This window comes from Propithecus coquereli, unplaced genomic scaffold, assembly GCF_000956105.1.
Source record: "Propithecus coquereli isolate 6110/MARCELLA unplaced genomic scaffold, Pcoq_1.0 Scaffold88, whole genome shotgun sequence".
Lineage (NCBI taxonomy): Eukaryota > Metazoa > Chordata > Mammalia > Primates > Indriidae > Propithecus > Propithecus coquereli.
Window position 1 is genome coordinate 6,482,563 of NW_012155062.1, and position 21,211 is coordinate 6,503,773.

At 35.3% G+C, this 21,211-nt stretch overlaps 1 protein-coding gene across 1 annotated transcript in view; it reads left to right on the forward strand.

The window, feature by feature from the left end:
* MRPS9 (mitochondrial ribosomal protein S9) overlaps nucleotides 1-21,211 on the forward strand; it is a 58,588-nt gene that overhangs the window by 11,354 nt on the left and 26,023 nt on the right. Inside the window, exons 3-4 of the mRNA XM_012664261.1 lie at nucleotides 16,002-16,064; nucleotides 16,154-16,184. Coding sequence (XP_012519715.1) covers nucleotides 16,002-16,064; nucleotides 16,154-16,184 — 94 coding nt within the window. The remainder of the gene's footprint in view (nucleotides 1-16,001; nucleotides 16,065-16,153; nucleotides 16,185-21,211) is intronic.

Here is a 21,211-nt window from a genome sequence, read left to right on the forward strand (position 1 = left end):
AGTTGCTGAAATAATGATAGTCAAAACCATTTACGAAGTACATTTAAGCAAAAATATTTAAGATTTAAAACAATTCTTTTAAAAAATTTTGTCAAGATGTTTACAACAGACACACATTGGTGACTCCTTAATATTATTTGGAGATATCTAAAAGGATCCTGTAGCTTAATGAATACATTGTCATTCAATCAAGTAGAAACAAATTTTTAACAATATATTTAGTTCTGGCTCTCAAAATATAGAATTATTTTCCACAGAAGAGGTATTTAACCTCACTATGTAAACGTGAGCTGTGGCTGTACTGTTAAAACTGTATGTATGTATATGGTAAAAGTAACTTGATGTCATTTTGTGTGGTTGTGCAAACAGAATATTATAAAAATCTCCCTTTAGATTTAGCCAATTAAGTAATGAAATCATGAATTAATATGAAAAAACATCCAATTGCTTCTTTAAAATATGTAGACTCTTCTCAAATGAAGTAGAATGTCTTATGTTGAGAAATGCCTAACGTGTAGAACCTTGTTATTGCATTGATTCTTTTCTTTTAATAAATTCCTTGTAGTTGAAATGATGTTTTAGAAAGATGCAGGACCTGGGATTAGGAGATTCCTTGCAGTGTCACTAACTAACATTGTAATGTTGAGCAAGTCACACCTCAGTCACTTGATTTTCATATCTCTAAAATAATACCTGCTCACCTATCTCAGAATATAGCTAAGAAGCATGTGATTAATGCTGTGTGTTATTATTCTCATTACTATTAACAGTAATAAATACAATCTACCGTAGCTGGAATCATTCCATAGTTCTCTAATTTACTTTGTCACGCAAATCTTCCATGCCACCTGAGACTGAATATTGGGGAGAATCATCTGAAATAGTGTTGAGTACATTGATTTATCACTGATTGATTTAAAGGGGAGATAGCCTTATCTCTTGTAGGTATATTGTCTCACCTCACTTGGTATCTAAAAGCTCACATGAAAGTAAGTGTTAACCGTTTTCCTTGACACCAGTGACATAATTCTGCTGCGCTAGACTTTGCTGCAAATGATTGATCGGCTTCACTGGGTCTCACATTTTATACCAATTAACTCTTTTGGCACTTTATTAAATTTAGTGGACCCCCTTTGACATTGTGTTTTATTAAATTTGGTGGACTTCCTTTGGCAGCTGAATAGATGTAAAAACAAAGAGGACGGTGACAACTAACTGTTGCCAAAGAATTAAAATTATATATCCATACAGTTCCTGTTTTCATTTATGTTTTTAAAACTATCATTTTTTAAAAAGGTTCAGCAGGGTATATAAACTGAAAGAGAGACAATATGGCTGATGAGTCAGTATTTCCATGCTGAAAAAAATGCTTAGTTATTTCTAAAAACAAAAATAAATAACTCATCCAAAATCAAGAAAATATTTTAAGCTTCTATTGCAGTTGCTGTTATATATTTAGAAGTCATAATGCTTTTTAATATGCTTGGCTTTTAATATATAAATTAAAAGTAGATACAGTAGCTTTTCTCTTATTTAATAGATCAGGAAATATGATATTCCACAAAAGTGAATTTTCCAGATAAGGGAAACCTGTTTTTAAGTGTTATTTGTAAGAAAACTACTACTGCATACTGAAAACCTCCTGTGTATGTATGAGATGCTATCTAAGAACCAGATAAATGTTACCACATTTTAATCTTTGTAAGAACCTTATGGGGTAGGTATCTTTTTTTATTGTTGATGATACCAAGGCTATAAAAGGTCTTTCTGTATCCAAAGACTGTGTTTTTTCCATACTTTGGAAGATTAACATTTTCCAAGTAAGTTGCACTCTCCCCAGCCTTATTTAGTAGGATATAGTGAGTATAATTTAACCTTACAAAGCTTTAGGATTTTCCTCTTTAGTGTGATTGTTAACCCCTGACTGTGGCTCGTAGCACATGTCTGTGCCTGTACTGAATGGCCTGGATATGCCGTATTACTGATTCTTGTCATCTCTCCTGCTGTCAAGATGTCTTATGTCTGTGTGTCTGCCTCTAGATGCCTCACCTGTCTTCCAACCTTCTGGCATAACTAAACTTGTTAGGCATGTGAATTAAAACTAAGAGCCATTGGACTCTGTATGAGGACCTATATGCCCTTCCTACTAAGTAAATCCACGAATTTATGTAAACTATTGCAGCTCTTCTAGGTTTTTTTTCATTGATTTCTAGGTTTACAACCTTACTTCAGAGGGTTGAGTTTGAATAAAAATTTGATGTCACTGAATACAGCATATATAATTTATGTGTGAAAATTATACCTAGCTAATCTTATACTAGTGTTTCCTTAATTTAATAAGCCTTGTTAAAAAGTACAATGTGAGTTGGTAAAATAAAAAGATATGACAGATAAAATTTTTGAATAAAAATAATTCTGCTTGTTACCATTGATATTTATTTTAAAGTTATATCATTTAGAAGGTTTATTATTAAAGCTATAGGATTGTGTATCTGTTGGAAATTTTTTTCAAAATTAATTTGCTATAATCAATGCTCAATATTTTTATTTATATAATAAAAATATTTTTAGTTGGTAAAATAGCAAATTTCTGTAACTATTAATAAAAAGAAATTAATCACTGGCAGTTATAGATTTTCTCCATTTCAAAATAATTTAATTTTTTCCTAATTTCTTAAATTATATTGAAAAGTTATAAACGACTTCCTGCTCTTACCCACTGAACCATGTGGTACTACTAATAAACTTCAAAAGATCTAACAGGAGGAAAAGCAAGTAGCTTCTAACAATTAGTAGTGTATATGGTGTTATGTTGAAAGTACTTTTAAATGCATGCTAAATATTTTGAAAATAGACCTTAATGCTGTGGTTCTCAACTCCTGTTTCATAAATCTCTCACAGGATACTGCCAAATGTTGATCAGTGTGTAAAAATTATTTTTGGCTGTAACAGTATACATTACTGTTAGGAGGAATCTGTCAGATGGAACATTGAGCTAAGTGGGTTTTGTTATTCAGTGCAAAGCAGTTACAAAAGAAGATTCTGTGTATGTGGAAACTGTAAAAAGCTAAGCCCATCAATGTGTAACAGAGGCAGGCAGGGCAGAAGCAGTTTTCCTTATCTGACCCCGTGGCTAAAGGATGGCCAGGTGAAGCATGTAGCTAGTGCCTGTGAAATTTTATAGACCTTGTAACTCCTTGTGCTAGAGCAGATGTAGGGTAACAGTGATTGCTAATCTGTTTAGTGAAGTCTCTTAATCCTTTCATGTGTACCATCAAAAATTCTTTAACTCAGAATCATGCTGTAAACATTAAAAAGTTGAGGACCACTGATATTTGCATTTTCCTTTTTGAATTAAGAATGTAGTTTAAGTGGGAGACATTTCAGTTATATTAACTATTATGACTACACACTTGCATTACTAATGACTTTATTTGGGAATTAAAAGTTAAGTTCTATATTACTGTAGAGTTTCAGGAAAAAAAGCCAGCAAATTGATATATAACACTGCTGAAGTCTACCAATTACTTTTTAATTGGTATTATAGACCTCATTCTGAAACCAGAATGTTTTATTCTCCTAAGTGTGAATATGCTGTATGAAGTTTCTCTAATTGATTTGCTGTGCCCATTCCATTTGATGTATCATTTTTCACAATATTTCATAATTTGTGCTCACTTCTAATGAACAGAGTCGTTAGGACAGGCATGTCTAAGTACAACTGACAGCTAACATTAGGTGCCAGATGCAGTTTATAAAGCTATGTAGAACTGTAGAGAACAGTTTAAATAAATTAGCACCTGTACATTAGTCTCACTTGCTGGTAATTTATAAGCGAATCAGTAGAGATGACATTTAGGTAAGTCATTGATCAAGTTAACAGCTGCAAACCCACTGCCCAGCTGGGATACCTAATTAATAGAGATTGCATTCCTGACCCAGTGCTTTTCCTGGGTTGAGTCTGCAATCCTTTTATACTTTGACTGAAGCCTAAGAATATAGTCAAAGACTTTGCCTTCATTTTAGGGAACTGTTGAATTACCTATATTTTAGTTAAAACCTAAAAGTAGAAGAAACATGTTTACTCACGCCATTTCTTATCTGAATTAAATTTTTAAAATTTTCATTCTTACTCTTCTTTTTTTTTTTTTTTGTCAGAACTTCCTTTTTTAGATTCAGGTTAATATACATGGCATGCTGTAGTCCAGTGAGTTTCTAAAAGATTCTATACTTATTAAGTGTACACTCATTTTTTGTCTTGGAAGAAGCAGAGTTGAGTTTTGTTTTGTTGTGACCAACCAACCATTGAACCTAAACTGTTATATGTAACAATTTCTTAAAATGTAACAGTAGTTTAAAACACCTAAGAACTCTGCTGAGTTAAATTCCATACCAATTTTCAAATTTAGTAAGAGAAATATTAAGCTAGAACTTATTATAGGAAAATGCCCTTTGTTTTCTATTCCTGTGGCTCACATTTTCTTCTGAGTGAATTTAAAACTAAAAGATTAAGACATGAGCAGCCTTAAATCAGAGAATAAGGCAATGATTTTTATATCTTGTTCAGCTATATGGAAATGGATGGTAAGGATGTTTGAATACCACTGTGTAGGTACGTCTGAAGTCTGGTTCTTAGAAGAAACACAATTAGAAGAAACACAATTCTCTAAGAAACACAAATGCTAAGCTAAAACAAACAAAAATATTTGGCTAGCTATATTGTTTTGAAGCTTTTTGAAAAATCATTAATTGAGTCCAAACTGATATATGTATTTTCATTTTTTGTTTTTGTGGAAAGGTTGGGTATTTCTTAGTTTGAATAGTTTTTCATGTAGGTTGTTTAGAAGTAAAGTATTTATTTCAGATGATTACAAAATTTCTGTTAATTCTGGCATTCTTGATAAATTTCATCCAAGTAGGCCAAACCGCAATTCAGATGTGAAGTACCAATTTTCCTCTAATTTTAAGATACTTGGGGGTTTAAACTACTGCTGCTAGTACTTCTTCTGTAGTGCCTAGTAAGTGCCACATATACACTGGGACCAAATAACATTAACAGTGAACAGATAGATTAACATTAATAGAACATTTTACTCAGTACCTTCCTCCAGTGGTTTTCTGGTTGACTTAATTTTACCCACCATAATATTTAAATTTTGCATTACTTACCATGCAAGTAGAGATGTTTCTGAATGACATACCAGGAAAACTGGTAAAAAAAAAAAAAAAAAAAAGACTGAAACATTTTAACATTTTCTTTGCCTTCATGTTTCTCATTTTCTTTTTTTGTTGCTCCTAAACCTTTCCCAACCAAATCATTACCCTAATTTAAAATTTTGTGTGAAATAGCCCTTTTACCCCCAACCATTTTTGTTACTTATTCTTTATATTAATTATCTTATTTGAAATACCCTCCTTGGTGTGAATTTTATTGATTAAGCTTAATGCTTCACATTGAATTGGGATATTGTTATTGCAAGTTTTGGGAAGCACCAAGGACTTAGGGGCATCAGCCCAGGGAAGTCTTTATCTTCAGTGAAGTGTTTTCTCATTGTGGGGCAAAGGCTGTCAGGTTTGAGGAGTGGGAATGAAGTTGTCTACCATCTCCAGGAAGAGCTTGGGGAAGTCTTCTTGAGCCGTCAGCTTTTCAGAGAAACTAATTGAGGAAGCCAAGGGGCAAAAATTAATGGGGGTAAAGGGTAGAAATGGAAAGTTAAATATTATGTTTGGAAGGGCTTGAGCAAATGTCTTTCTGTTAAAATATAGACGTCAAGTCAAAATAGACGAGCTTAGGGGCAGACAAAACTAACATAGCAGGGTGTATGCCACTGAGCTAGTTTCTCCTAGCTGGGCTTTGAATTAGGTATTAATCTTGGTCCAGGAAGGTGAAATCTGAACATTGGGGCTTGTGTGGTGGGAAGGCGATCTGAGAGAAAGAAAGCTGGGAAGCTAAAGCCGTTGTGCTCCCCTAATGTGGGGTCAGCTCCCTCTCATACCTGAGGTGAGATTCCAGTGACAAGAGACAGCAGCAGTAACTTCAGCAAGACTGTGCAGGTAGGATCGCGCCTGGTGCCGAAATGCAGGCTGCAGCAGGTACGTTTTGATGCTTTTCAGATATGTAGAATTTCCAATAATAGCATCACTCCTAGCAGCAGGTTTTAGAGAGAAAGATAATAGTGCACCTACTCCCTCCCCACCAAACAGGCTTTTAGGAAGGTGACAGGGAAGAATTACTCCAGAACTGGACTACAAACTACACTGCCTGGGAGAAGGGGGTCCGGGGAGGTACTCCTTAGAGGGCATGTTGTATACAAGGCACTGTTCTTGTGGGTGCTGGAAGAGCACGTTGTTCCTTCAGGTGGACCTTCCTAGGACACAGATGCAGGTGTATGCTTGTTTTTGTTGTCATTTTGTTTTGTTGGCTTTTTTCTTTCTTATGTTTTCTCTCTGGGAGGAAGGAGCTGCAAACACAAGTAGAGAGAGTTTCCAGTATTTGTCACAACTAAGTATTTATATCTTTTCTTTCCAGTAGCTAATTAAGATTAACTACGGAAAAGAATAACAAAGGGTAGGGGGACAAATGAAGCTGGTCTGGTAAGGATCTCTGAATTAATATGAACTACAAGACAACTGAGTGGGAAAGTAGAGTCTTTTATGATGCTATTCTCATTTTCACCCACTATACACATTTCTGGAACACACACATACAGAGTTACATTTTCCTATCACTTCCTGTATATAAATGTTTTCACCCCTGTCCTCAGCTGTGAAATCTGTGCCAAAATGGGGTACATAAACCAAATTCTCTTGTCTTATACGGAGTAAAGTAAGGATCTTTTGATTAGCATAAGGCCTCAGTGTGCTAAGAGAGACGTCCTTACAGATGGTTGTCATGATACTGAGTTACCCATTCAAGCCCTGAAAGAATCAAGTCATAGATCTGAAGTATTAAAATGCTGCTGTGCAACCTTCTCACTTCACAGGTGAGACATTTAGAAATGGATGGTCATCATGTCCAGCTTTGTGGTAGAAATCCTCTATTCAGAGACTATTTGGTTGTTAATACTCTCTTCTAACAGTGGATATTTGTTTGTTAATTTAGACCAATAAAATTAAAATACAGACTTTAACTTTGTAACCTTTTAATGAAGTTTAAAAACCTTGCTGAAATATGTCTCAGTAACATTAATACGGTGCTGTCTGCAGGAAGGCTTTGGTTGCAATAGTCTAGAGCTGTATGGCTGCCACTAGCTGTCTGTGATTATTATTTATTTTTTTTTTTATTTTTTTTTTTTTTGAGACAGAGTCTCACTGTGTTGCCTGGGTTAGAGTGCTGTGGCATCATAGCTCACAGCAACCTCAAACTCCTGGGCTCAAGCAATCCTCCTGCCTCAGCCTCCCGAGTAGCTGGGACTACAGGCATGCGCCACCATGCCCGGCTGATTTTTTCTATGTATTTTTAGTTGTCCAATTAATTTCTTTCTAATTTTAGTAGAGACGGAGTCTCGCTCTTGCTCAGGCTGGTTTCGAACTCCTGAGCTCAAACAATCCGCCCGCCTCAGCCTCTGTCTGTGATTATTTTAATTAAAATTAATTAATCATAAATAAAATTAAAATGTACTTCCTTAGTCACACTAATTATGTATCAAGTACATAGTAGCCACATTGGCTGTTGGCTGTCATATTAGACAGCACAGATTATGGGATATTTCCAGCATCAGAGGAAGTTTTAATGGACATGTTGATTAGAGGATTACGCCTTCATTTCTTCCCAAATAAGAATTTGTATTTTTTGCTTTGTGTTATTTAAAAGAAAGAGAATACTTGGAAGTATAAGTATTAATAATATTGGTTTGCAGTTTTGTTTTTATATTGTCTTTCATTGAAACTGTCAAAAATACTTGAAGAATTGGTTTTGAAAACAATTCAAAAATACTACAAAAGAGTAAATAGAAATCTAGAAGTATAGGAAGTGGTTGCTTTTATTTGAATAAAACAGCAAAGAGGCTGGGCACAGTGGCTCACACCTATAGTCTCAGTCTGTGGGAGGCTGAGGCAGGAGAATCGCTGGAGCCCAGGAGTTTGAGGCTACAGTGTGCTGTGATTGCACCTGTGAATAGCCACTGCACTCCAGGCTGGGCAACATAGCAATACACCATCTCTAAAAGTCAAAACAAACAAAAAACCAAAGTTTATTAAACAACTGCAAATTATAGAAGAATGAAAGATTCATATGACTCTTCTGTGTGTACATATGTATGTATATATGCACGTATATTACATGGATGACGGAACCAGAATTGAGAAAGATTAAAACATTCTAGGCTAATAGCATTAACAGCAAATACTAATTTATTTACTTCTTCTTGTGAAAAATTTCAATCGTGCAGAAAAGGATAAATTGTGCAATGCATATACCATATAACCATCACCTAAGTTAAATATTAATAACTTAACATTTTATTGTATTTGCTTCAACTTTTTGGCTGAACTGTTTTATTTTAAAGTAAAATACAAATTATAAACATCATGATGCCTCACCCCTAAATACTTGAGTATACTTTTTCAAAAAATTAGAACATTTTCCTGTATAACCACAATACCATTATCACATCTAACAAAATTAATTTGAATATAGTCTATAGCAGGAGTGGGAACATTTATATATGAGTCTGTATTTACATTCCCCTAGTTGTCTATAAAATGTCTTTTATAGTTGGTTCACTCAAGGGCCCTGCAGTCCATTTAGTTGTTGATTTATCCTTTGAGTATCTGCTATGTTCTAATTCTGGAGTGAGAAATTAATGACTAAGACATAGTTCATTGCCTTCAAAAACACACCAATAGACATGACCAAGGTAGAATGAAAGATTTGGTAACAGGGCATGGGAGAAAGAAGAACTGGTAGAAAGCAAAATAAGTTATTTGAAGAACAGCTTTGGATATGCTATTAATATTTGGATACTTAAATGGAAAAATCCTAAAGGCAGTTGACAAATAGTTTGGAGCTACGGAGATAGCTTTGGTCTCTCTCTACATAAATTTGCTTGAAAGAAAGAGGCTCAAAGATGGAACTGGGGAGGAGCAGAGGTGTGTTTAGTAGAGACCACGAAGGAACTTGCAGAGAGGTAGAAGGGGAAAAGGGTACAAGGGGGAAGGAAGACAGCAACCTCATATGGATGAGACCTGAAAGTAGGTCATAGCATTTGAAAAGAGACATTCGTCACCCCTGACAAAGCAATTGCAGGTCCAGAATTATGACCCAGTGAGATTGGAATCTGTAGAAGAAAGAAGAGGATGTTTCAAGGAGTGGGTGAATGCTTCTAAGGACAGGAATGTGAATGAGAATTAAAAGTTATTTATTGGTCTGAATGACACCAGGAGTCTTGTTTAGGTGGCTTGTTCACATGATCCTTGAGGTTGCTCACAAACGTGGCAGCAGACGGTATGTAAAGGAGAAAAGGTGAGCATCAGCCCTTTGTGATCACTGTGAGTGATGGTGACAAGGATTGGGAGAGAATGGAATAGCCAGATGGTGTGGACTTTGAAAGAGGATCGTTCTCCTGTTTGATGGAAGTGGCAGAGCCGTGGGCAAGCACAGAGACCAGTGTTACAGGAGTATGAACAGAAGATAAGTAACTGAGAGCCCAGTGGAGTAGGGAGAGGGTCCCAGGCAAGGCTGCCTTTGACCTAGGTCTTGAAACACAAACTGGAACGTGTTAAGTAAAGAAGTAGAACAATAGAATAATGCAGGCAGACAAAACAATTTGTAAAGACACTTGTTTAGAAAGGAGAAATGACTGGTAAGAAAAGACAGATGAAAAGTATCACTGAAAAAAGTAGCTGACCATCCTCCTTTGTCCCCTTTCTGTAACTTCCATACAGTTCTATCATAGGTCCTGTGTATATTATTTTATTGTGCCATATTTTTTGATATATAATATGACAATAGCCCCTGTGTTTGAGATTATGTATGCATCTGTCTCCACTGATAGAATGAGGTCAGAAGCCAAATCTTACTCATCTTTCTAAACTAGCAGAGTGCCTAGAACTCAGGAGGGAGAAATATTTGTTTAACAAAATTTATTAAGGTAAATGATCAATTTATTTTCCTTTAAGCACATTTGGCTTTTTCTCCTAATATTACTACTAAATAGCTGGATGTCCTTGATGTCAGTGAAGAAGTAAATCTTTTAGCTGAGAGAACGAAACTGGTTCCCTGATATAGACAAAGAAGAGCACATTATGAAATTAAGTTCTAGAAGGTTCAAGTTCTGGCTTTGTCATTTATTTCAGTATAATCTTGGGCTGGCTACTTAACTGCTGCTTCTTCATCTGTAAAATAGAGCTAGTGAATTCATGACTATTTTATAAGGCTTAAAACAAAATAATATGGGAAATAATGTGCTTTACATAAACTGAAGATTTTTGTATAGGTAATTAACATTTGTTGAGTGCCTGCTGTGTGCTATACTTTTATGAATGTCTTTTTCAGTCCTCATAACAACCAAATGAAGTTGATGTCCTTAAATCAGAATCACTGGGAGTGATGGTATTTGAAAAATATGATTATAGTAAGACACAGTACGGATTATATGTTATTTACACTTTCATCCTATTTTCATGTTCACCACCCCTTTCTTCTGAATTCTGCAATGTAGTAAAAGTAAAGATATTCCTATTTTATAGCATGTAATGCTCTGCCTGAAACATAGCTATAGGCTGCTCAACTCAGTACTAACACTCAAAATTCTCTTCTTATAAATATTCACTATTTATCTCAAAAGGGTATTCATCTACTTACATTTTAATGACTGCTTGTTAACTGGGAGTTAAGCAGACATAGAAAGCAACAAAATTATTTTTTTTCAGAAAAGCCAGGTAGTCCTTTGTTTGCTTCAGAATTTGTAAAAAATCTCTGTAAAATGCCCATAGGAGATAAATGGAAGTAATGGGTTAGGTCATGTTAGTACTCTTCCATGCATACTAAACAGATGGCAGATAGCATGCTGGGACTGTGTCCTTTTTTTGTTTTGTATGTTTTGTTATTTGGTTTAGAAACAACTGGCTTATTTTATTTACTGTTCCCTCTTTTGTTCCTTTTTCTTCCATCTTGTTTTTACTGAATTTGTGAGATTGCTTTTTATCTGACGTGATGTCTTTTGCTCTGTGTACCTTTTCTACCGTATTTGGTATAATACCTAATTCTGCAATACCTAATATGGTGAGGGATTATAAATTAATAAATGTGTGTTAATTTACTTTTAGCTGAGATTTTTTTTTAAAGGCAAAGCCACATTTCCTGACACTTTTGAGTGAATTTCAGAAGACTTCCAGCAAAACCTTTGTTGGCTTATTTTCATTTTTTTTAGAAGCAGATTGTCTGTAAGTCCTAGACATTCTTTGAAGTCAATGGTTTATTTTCAGGTTCTACCAATTAAATTCCTTGTGGCTTTTCTAAGTCCTATTTTTCATGAGAAATCTAACTGTAGGATGGAATTCTTCAATTTTCATTTCCCTCTACGATTCTATTCAGTGGTCATCTAAGTTAACAGTCATTTTCATATTTGAAAATGATGCCGGGCTGAGTGCAGCAGCTCATGCCTGTAATCCTAGCACTCTGGGAGGCCGAGGCAGGAGGATAGCTTGAGCTCAGGAGTTCGAGACCAGCCTGAGTAAGAGCAAGATCCCGTCTCTATTAAAAAATAGAAAAAATTAGCCAGGCATGGTGGTGTGTGCCTGTAGTCCCAGCTACTTGGGAGGCTGAGGGAGGGGGATTGCTTGAGCCCAGGAGTTTGAGGTTGCTGTGAGCTGATGCCACAGCACTCACCTCGGGCAACAAACAGAGTGAGACTCTGTCTCAAAAAAAAAAAAAAAAAGATGCCAGTGACTGCTTGACACTCATTTGAGAATCATTTGGATTGCCTCCTTTGTGATTATGGTGAGTTTACCCAAAGTTGAAGAGTTGTGCTAAGTCTTCTTTGCCATCTACTGTTCTAATCCAGGCCTTGGATTTAGTAGTCCCTTTGCTAAGGTGCTGGCCAGCCGTGGGCTGCCCTGCATGACTGAGAAGGAGGCCTGAGGTCAAGATGGCCCACAGTGCTATAGGATAGTGGGGGCCTTGCTGAGACAGGCTAGGTTTGGGAAGATCTTATTTATTATTTTTTAAATTTTAACATTTTTTCCCTACCTTTTTATTTTGAAACTTTTCAAATTTCTAGAAAATTTGAATATTCAGTAAATGTAATCACACACACTCTTCACATAGATTTGCCAATTTTTAACGTTTTAGCACATTTCTTTTGTCTCTCTGTATATATAAAATAATTTTTTTAGTGATCCACTGAAAATTGCAGCTGTCATAAACTTAACCCCTAAATATATCAGCATGTACTTAATCCTTGAATACATGCATCCTTTATACTATTATCTCCCATAATATCATTTTCACATCTGATACAATTATAATAATTCTATAATGTATATTATAGAATCTCTTTTTAAATTTCCTCAGTTTTCCCGTAAGTGTCTTTATAGCTGACTAGTTGTTTTGTAGAATCGAGGCCACTTGTCTTGTACAGTTACCCACATTCTGGCTTTCTGACTGATTTCTCATGGTCAGGTTTAGAATATACTATATTAAATACAAAAGATATTACTTGCCGGGCGCGGTGGCTCACACCTGTAATCCTAGCTCTCTGGGAGGCTGAGGCAGGCGGATTGTTTGAACTCAGGAGTTCAAAACCAGCCTGAGCAAGAGCGAGACCCCGTCTCTACTAAAAATAGAAAGAAATTAATTGGACAACTAAAAATATATAGGAAAAATTAGCCAGGCATGGTGGTGCATGCCTGTAGTCCCAGCTACTCAGGAGGCTGAGGCAGGAGGATCGCTTGAGCCCAGGAGTTTGAGGTTGCTGTGAGCAAAGATGACGCCACGGCACTCTAGCCTGGGCAACAAAGTGAGACTCTGTCTCAAAAAAAAAAAAAAAAAAAATATTACTTAAGTGACATTTTGTACTTCTCATTGCATTCCTAGGAGGCACATAGTTTGTCCTGCTGGTGATGATATGACTGATCCCTTGATTAGGTGATGACTATAGACCTCTTTATTGCAAAAGTAGCTTTTTCCCTTTGTGACTAGTAAGTAATCTGTAAGGTAGTAACATCTTGAGTCCATGTGAATTTTCTATTTCCCAGTAACCTTTCAGCCAGTGGCTTTAGCATCTGTCGATGATCTTTGCCTGAAATTGATGATTAACTTGGAAGTTATAAAATGATAATTTTCTACTTCTGTCATTCCTTCTACTTTTATAGCTGATATTGTTCTATAAAGACGCTTTCTTTTTCTCCTCGTCCCTCCCCTTGAGTGTGTGTGTATATGTGAGTGTGCACACACAAACCTGCCACACATGCACACTTAAATATATATATATACACACACCCACGTATTGAGTGTGTTATAAGACATTCTCATTGTTCTTTTTGGTGTTCAAATTGTCCCACATTTGGCCAGCAGGAGCCCCTTAAAGTTGGCTTCTGTCTTCTTTTGAGCACTTCAAGGTTTTCTGGCATAGGAAGATGTCTCAGGCTCATTTCGTACTTTCTCTGCCTTAGGCCTAGACTCAGCCCTTTCTCCAAGGTGCTTGCTTCCTTATACTGGGAAATTGTATTTAGAAACCAATTGGCCCACCCATTGCTCCTGGGGTTCCCTTGCTTCTATGCTCTTTCAGGGGACAGAACTAGGAAATGATGTTTTTTTAAAGGTTATGAGTATATATTACTTAACATTATAGGATTTTCCCTTTTCTTCTTTTATATTTGTATCTCTCTTCTTCTACAATGTAATTCTGGTCCCCATAAAATTAATATATTTACTTATTTGCATTACGCTGCAATGTACACAAAATGTCAGAAATTACAATATCAATATTACGACTGACTGTAAGCCTACCAAGTAAAGTTGAAGATTTCTTTGCAATTATTTTTTGTCATTAGACATTAGATTTACTTGTTTCTGTTTATATTTTTAGTTTCTTTTGAAAATTTTATTCTTTTGCATATAAAACATTTTCATGCTTCAGAGCTTAACTGTATACAAAGGTATACCCAAAGAGTCTGCCCTCTTCCCTGTGTCCCTCACTGTATTCTCTTTCTTACACCATAGCAGCATTCAAGTTACATTTCTTCTGCATCTTGCTCATCTCTCTGTTTTACAGCTATTAATATATAGTACTTGATTGTACTGATGTGCCATCATTTATTCAGCCAACCTCTTATGTATGGGCATTTGGTTGTTGCTAATATTTTGTGCTTATAATTCAATGAATAGCCTATGCTTATGTTGTTTTGCATTTGTGGAGGTGTATCTTCTGGGTAAATTCATAGACATCAGATTGCTAGGGGAAATGTATATGTAGTTCTGTTAGAGAGCGCCAAACTTCCCACTGAAAGAGGTTGTAGCATTTGGCACTCCCACCAGCAATGTGGCAGAGTGTTTCTTTATAGCCTCACTAACAGTGTGCTGTCAAAGTTTTGAACTTCTGCTAGGGCTTGTTAGATAAGAAATGTTCTCAAGTAGTTTAAATTGCACTTCTCTTACTGTGAGTACATTTGAGCCATATTTTTCTTTTTGTTTTTTTATGTAGTTTAATTGATCAATCCTTTTTTTAAATTGCTTCTGAATTTTGAATTATAGTTAAATACTTTCTCATATCTTGGTCATAAAGGAATTCACCCATGTTGTATGATAGCCCTTGTTTGGTTTTATTTTGTATATTTAGCTCTCTGACTTGTGTGCAGTTTACTCTGCTATATGGTGTGAGGTTTGGATCCAGTTTTATCTTTTTCCAAATGGCAGTCAGTTGTCTCAGTATCACTTATTAAAAACTGTACCTTTTCTCCTACAATGAAGGAAGTAGGGAAGGCCTGGTTTAAAAAAAAAAAAAAAGTTTATTAAATGAGCATGCTGATGTTTGATCTAAGTGTCTGAATGAAAGACTAAAGTTTGACCCGTAGACACAAGTAAGCTTCCTAGTATAATTGAATTTATACTCCCAAATTATAGGCCCCTCTTTTCAAGGGCTGAATCTGATCCATCACATTTACTGTGTGGGTGGGCAGAGAAGGTCCATCCTAAGAACAAGCTCTCTAAAGAGCAGCACTGTGCTTAAATGCACTGCCAGATCCCAGGCCATAGACTTTTCATCTGACACTATTCAGCGAGAAGGAAAGTGCACATTTTGTTGTTGTCATTCATTGTGAGGAGGGGTGTTGGAGAAGGCACTATGAAGGCTTAAGCAGTTATTCTCAAGTTGGAGCCAGTGCTGCTCCCTAGGAAGTGGGGGCATTTGGAATGGCCTAGGTGTGAGATTTGTCACAAGCACTGGGGTATTACTGGCTGGGTTGGAAAAGAGCCAGGAATGTTAAATGACCTGCACTATGGAGGAAGGGTGCCTATGCCAGAGCTGTCATGCCCAAAATGCCGATAGCATCCCTATTGAAAAACAGACGCTGAGAACTTGTTTGAAAAGAGTATAGTTTAAAAACTCTGGGAAAAGTTGAAAGAGCATCTAAAAACATCAGGGGTGTCCTAGTGGGGGTGAGACTTAGAGCCTGCTCTTTGATATTTGCACGACCAACTGGGAGTCGCAACGATCGCTCTTGAGCACATTACCACAGAAGTTGTGCAGGAGCACCTCTAGTTTTCCTTTAAAAGTAAAAGAGAGATTATTTGTGGTATATCACATTCAAGGAGTGACATGTTTAAAGCTGACGCTTGAAAATTGTCCATAATCAGTTTGATAGTTACAATTTTTTTCTTTTTGGGGTATGTGTGTGTGTAGTATTATAATTTTATTATCCCCTTTAAAAGATTATGAAATGAGATAATGCATGTGAAACTCTAATGTCTGATATATATGGTAAGCATTCAATAACTGTTAATTATAACCTTAACTTGTTTTTTGTAACAGTTGTTAATTAACCTTTGTGTGTATTTTCAGAGAGCCATTGCTTACCTTTTTCCAAGTGGCTTGTTTGAGAAACGAGCCAGGCCCATAATGAAGGTAGTTATCTTAATTACTATTTTTAAAAATTTCACTTAGTTTTATATGTTACAGTAATTATCTAATGCATTTTTAAATTTATTTTACAGCATCCTGAGAAGATTTTTCCAAAACAAAGAGGTAAGGTTGTTCAAGAATGAAATAAACAGTTTTTCCTTTATTACAACATTAGGTTACAGCATTGCTCACATACTATAGATACCCTCCAAGTAGGTGAAAAATATTTTGTAGCTAATAATGAATAGTTGGGGTTTGTAAACTATTTTATACTATTAAATGGTATAAATGGCATTAAAATTAGATCAGGTTAGAGTTCATGCATATAGTAATGTCACACTAATTGTTTGCATTCTAATATGCCTTTTTAAAAGGAAGAGTTTGGTACAGATATACTAGTGACTAATTCAACTCTGTTTATGTGGAAAATTTTAATTTCTCTTCATTTTGAAAGCGTATTTTCACTGACTTAGATTTTCTTTTTGTTCTTTCAGAACTTTAATGATGTAATTCCATTGTATAATCTTGCATTGTTTCTGATGAGCAATTGGCCATCATTCTAATCAAGTCTGGTTTCTTTTAAGATTTTCTCTTTATCTTTTAAATGTATAAAAACAAATCTGAAAGAAGACACAAATATGCTTTAAGTTTGCCAGAAAATTGAATAATATATTTACTGTACATTAGAAGCCTCAATGTGGACTGGTAGTAGTTGTCAGTTAATTTAAAAAGTACAGGACAAACTGTTTTTTTGTGTATTAAAAAAAAATCAGGCTAGGCGCAGTGGCTCTCATTTGTCGTCTTAGCACTTTGGAAGGCCAACGCAGGAGAATCACTTGAGCCCAGGAGTTCAGGACCAGTCTGGGCAATAGCAAGACCCAGTCTCTACAAAAAAGTTTTTAAAATTTAGCCGGGCGTGGTGGTGAATGCCTGTAATCGCAGATATTTGGAAGGCTGAGGCAGGAGGATCACTGAGCCCAGAAGTTTGAGGTTGCTGTGAGCTACAATGACACCAGGGCACTCTAGCCCAGGCAACAGAGACTATGTCTCAAAAAAAAAAAACAAAAACAAAAAAACCCAGCAAATTTTAGATTTGGATAGATTATATTAATAGCACTTGTAGTAATATACTACCACTTTCCTTATTAAAAGATGAAAGCTTCTAGATTAAGTTAACATAAAAATCCTGCTCTGTACTGTTTAAAGCAAGTGATAAAAATATTCAGAAAAACAAAGATATATACTGGGTTGATGATAGGGGAAAGGAGTAGCACCTGATATTAGACAAAATGGAATTCAAGGAAGATGGGGAATGGTTCAGTGAGACAAGAATGTTAACTTATATTGATAAAACCTAATTTCCATTAATTGAATTTGATGCCTATGAACCCTTTTGCACCAAATACTTAGCATTGAAATGTTTAAAACAAAAGCTGTTAACTATGGCTATAAAGAATTTGAATAATGCAGCATGATTTTATAGCTACAGATACAAATACAAAGAATATATTTTCTATGCAGATACCTATGGAATAGTAATATGATTATGTTGTAATAGGTCATAGGGAAAACCTAACAAATTTCAAATAGTAAAAATGATATCGATTAGATTTTTCTGACTTAAAATCAATAGGACTGTATCACTGTTGGGTTAAAGAGGAAATCAGAATTGAAATTACAGACTATTTAGAAATGCACGACAATGAGAGCAGTTCCTATCAAAGCCTATGGGATATGGACATTGTATTATGCAGAGAAAAACATATATTTATTAGTAATTAAAGAAGACTGAAAATAAATGAATTAAGTATTCAGTTTAGGAAGCCAGAAAAAGAAAAACTAAATTGATGAACATAGTAAAGAAATTTAAAAGAAGAGGCATGATAAATAAAACCAAGTAGTTCTTTGAAAAAACCAATAAAATCAGTCAATTTCTGGCAAGTCTGGTCAAGGAAAAAAGAAAACATAGGACGATATTAAGAATTTTAAATAATGACATTCGGAGGATAATTTTAAAGTGTAAGATTGTTACAGGTAACTTTATTCTAACTCTATTCGGAAGAATCTCCCAAATAATAGATGGCATTTATTGAAACTTAGAGTAGGCCAGGCAGAGTTCTAAAGTGCTTCACATGTATTAACTCACAGTCTTCACAACAGTATCACTACATGGACATTTTCCCCATTTTACAGATGTGGAAATTAAAGCCCACTGAGTTTAACCGTACCAAGGACACACAGCCAGGAAGTAGCTGAGCCAGAATGTAGAGAAGCCCATGCAGTTGTGACTCTAGAGCATGTATATGTGACCACCAGACTCTACTGACTCTCAAACAGATAGTTTGAGAGTAGTAGTTGCCACAGTTCTCTGAATCAGGAGAACACTGGTTAAACTAAAAGCTGGAGAGGAAGTCAAAGGTCATCAAAGATCTAGTGAAAGAGGCACAGGCCCAGAGGTTGTCAGTGAGTTCTAGCCTACCTCGAAGAAGCAGGTAACTTTTGCAAACTGTTGCAGAGCAGAAAAAAAGAATGAGACCTTCCAAATTCACTTCAAAGGCTCACACAGTTATCAAATCTGGACACAAATTGCATTAAAAAAAGAAACCTATAATCTATTCTCACTAAATAAAATGCTAGGAAACCAAGCAAAGCATTGTATTAAGAAAAGGTACCAGAGGACCTTTTTTCTCCCCAGAAATGTAAGGATGGTTTAACATTAGGGAATTTATTAATGTACTTCTCTGTGTTAATTGAGTCAAGGGAAATAGATAAAAAATAAAGTTAGTTAACAAAATTGAGCATTCCCTTTTTTGTTGTTGTTAAAAGCACTTAAACTAGAAATAAAAGGAAATTTTCTTAAAGACTATCATGAGAAACAGAAACATCAAATTAAAAAAAAGTATCATTAGATTTCATTAAGTTCAGGAATAAGACAGGTATGCCTATACTCACTTCTGTTATTCAGCATTGTTGTTTTGGAAGTTTTAACCAGCATAATAAACAAAAGTGTGGATAATAAAGACAAAAAATATGAATTTAAAAACCCAAAGAAGTTAGGAAAATCAATGATTATTCATAGATGTTATGAATAATAATCTTTCCACTTAGAAAAAAAATTAATCTTTCCACTTAAAAAATGGAAAACCATAAACTATAATATATTCGATCTTAGTAGAATATCATTATTTCAGTACCTGAATTCAAAACATTTGAATTGTTCTGAATTTCTTTGTAGTGATACCCTTTTATAAAATCACGCCACAATAGAGATAAAGGGTGAAACGCTGCTCATGCGGAGGTCATATGAGCATCCTGCCAGTTGGTGGCATTATGGTGGCCAAATCCACCCACAAAGAAATCAGTGTGGAATGGAGTGTAATGATAGAAATGACATGGTGGTCTTATTGGTAACCAGGGCATTGCAGTCTTTCTCTGCCTTTATGTATTTTGGCAGACAAGAACTGCTTTACAATCCCTGCTGTACAAATATTTACCTACATATACATACAGTCATGTACATAAATATATACTTGTGTGTACCTCCTGTTTCTTAATTTATTTTATAGAATGTTGAAAAAATAGATTGTATCTAGAGTTAAGTCAAGACTTAAAAAAAACCATTGTGTGTTTTTGGAATTAAATTCAAATTCTAGAACAGAATGTAGGGAAGGTGGCTAATAAAAGAATAAATATACAGCTTTCAGTATTTTTAAAATTACTGAAATTATGCCCTTACATCACAAATAAAGCAAAGGACTAAGATGATAAATTATCTATTTTGAAACTAAAAACTTCTTTTTGACAAAAAGACACTAGAAAATTTGAAACATGACATAGGCCTGATATGTAGAATAAATTACTTACAAATTAATAAGAAAAACAACTTAGGCCAGGTATGGTGGCTCATACCTGTAATCCCAGCACTCTGGGAGGCCAAGGCAGAAGGCTTGAGGCCAGGAGTTCAGGACCAATCTGGGCAACAGAGAAGACCTCGACTCTACAAAAATGAAAAAACTAGCCAGGCATGGTGGCAGTCCTGTAGTCCTAGCTACTCAGGAGACTGAGGCAGGAGGATCTCTCGAGCCCAGGAATTCAAGGTTGCAGTGAGCTGTGATCACACCACTGCATACCAGCTTGTGCAACAGAGCAAGACCCTGTCTCAAAAAAAAAAAAAAGAGAGAAAACCAGCTAAATAGAAAAGTAAGCAATTCATAAATGAAGAAAATTAAAATAGCCAGTAAACATTTGAAAATATCAGAGATCAGAAATAATGTCCCATAAAACAATGAGCGACCGTTATCACCCATCAGGTTGGAAATTGTGAATACTATGTGTCAGCAAAAAATTGGAAACAATCTAAATGTTCATCATAGGGTAGCTAAATAAACTGTCAGAATCATACCATGGACTAATATACAAGTGGTAAAAAGAGTGCGATCTAGTTGTATAATATTAGCACAAGTGTGACACTGTTGGGTGGGAAAACAAGTGGTATAGTATGTAGTATAATACAGTTTAATACCATTTACGTATTTAAAAGAACCACACAAACAATACTGTCTATTTCACGCAGGTATACGTGTGTAAATGTACAGAAAGAGTCCTGAACAATAAATTCTCACCTTGCCTCTGGCAAAGGAATTCTAATATATAATCTTTATATGAAGTACATATTACCTGCGTAAAGTTAATTTTATAGATAACCAAATGGGGGGCAATATCACGACCAACAAAAACTAAAATACTTACAAATAAAACTTGCCAAATATGTAAGAGATTTATATAGGAAATTATGAAAGTTAAAGATCAAAGATTATAAGTGAAAATTGGAATGGTTAGAAAAAAGATTCCATACTCCTTTAAGGGAAGACAGTACTTCAAAGCTGCTATTTTTAAAATTATCAATAAATTTAATATTATTTCAGCTTGAGACCTTCCAAATTCACTTCAAAGGCTCATAAAATCAGTCAATTTCTGGCAAGTCTGGTCAAGGAAAAAAGAAAACATAGGACAATTATAGGCCCCTCTTTTCAAGGGCTGAATCTGATCCATCACATTTACTGTGTGGGTGGGCAGAGAAGGTCCATCCTAAGAACAAGCTCTCTAAAGAGCAGCACTGTGCTTAAATGCACTGCCAGATCCCAGGCCAT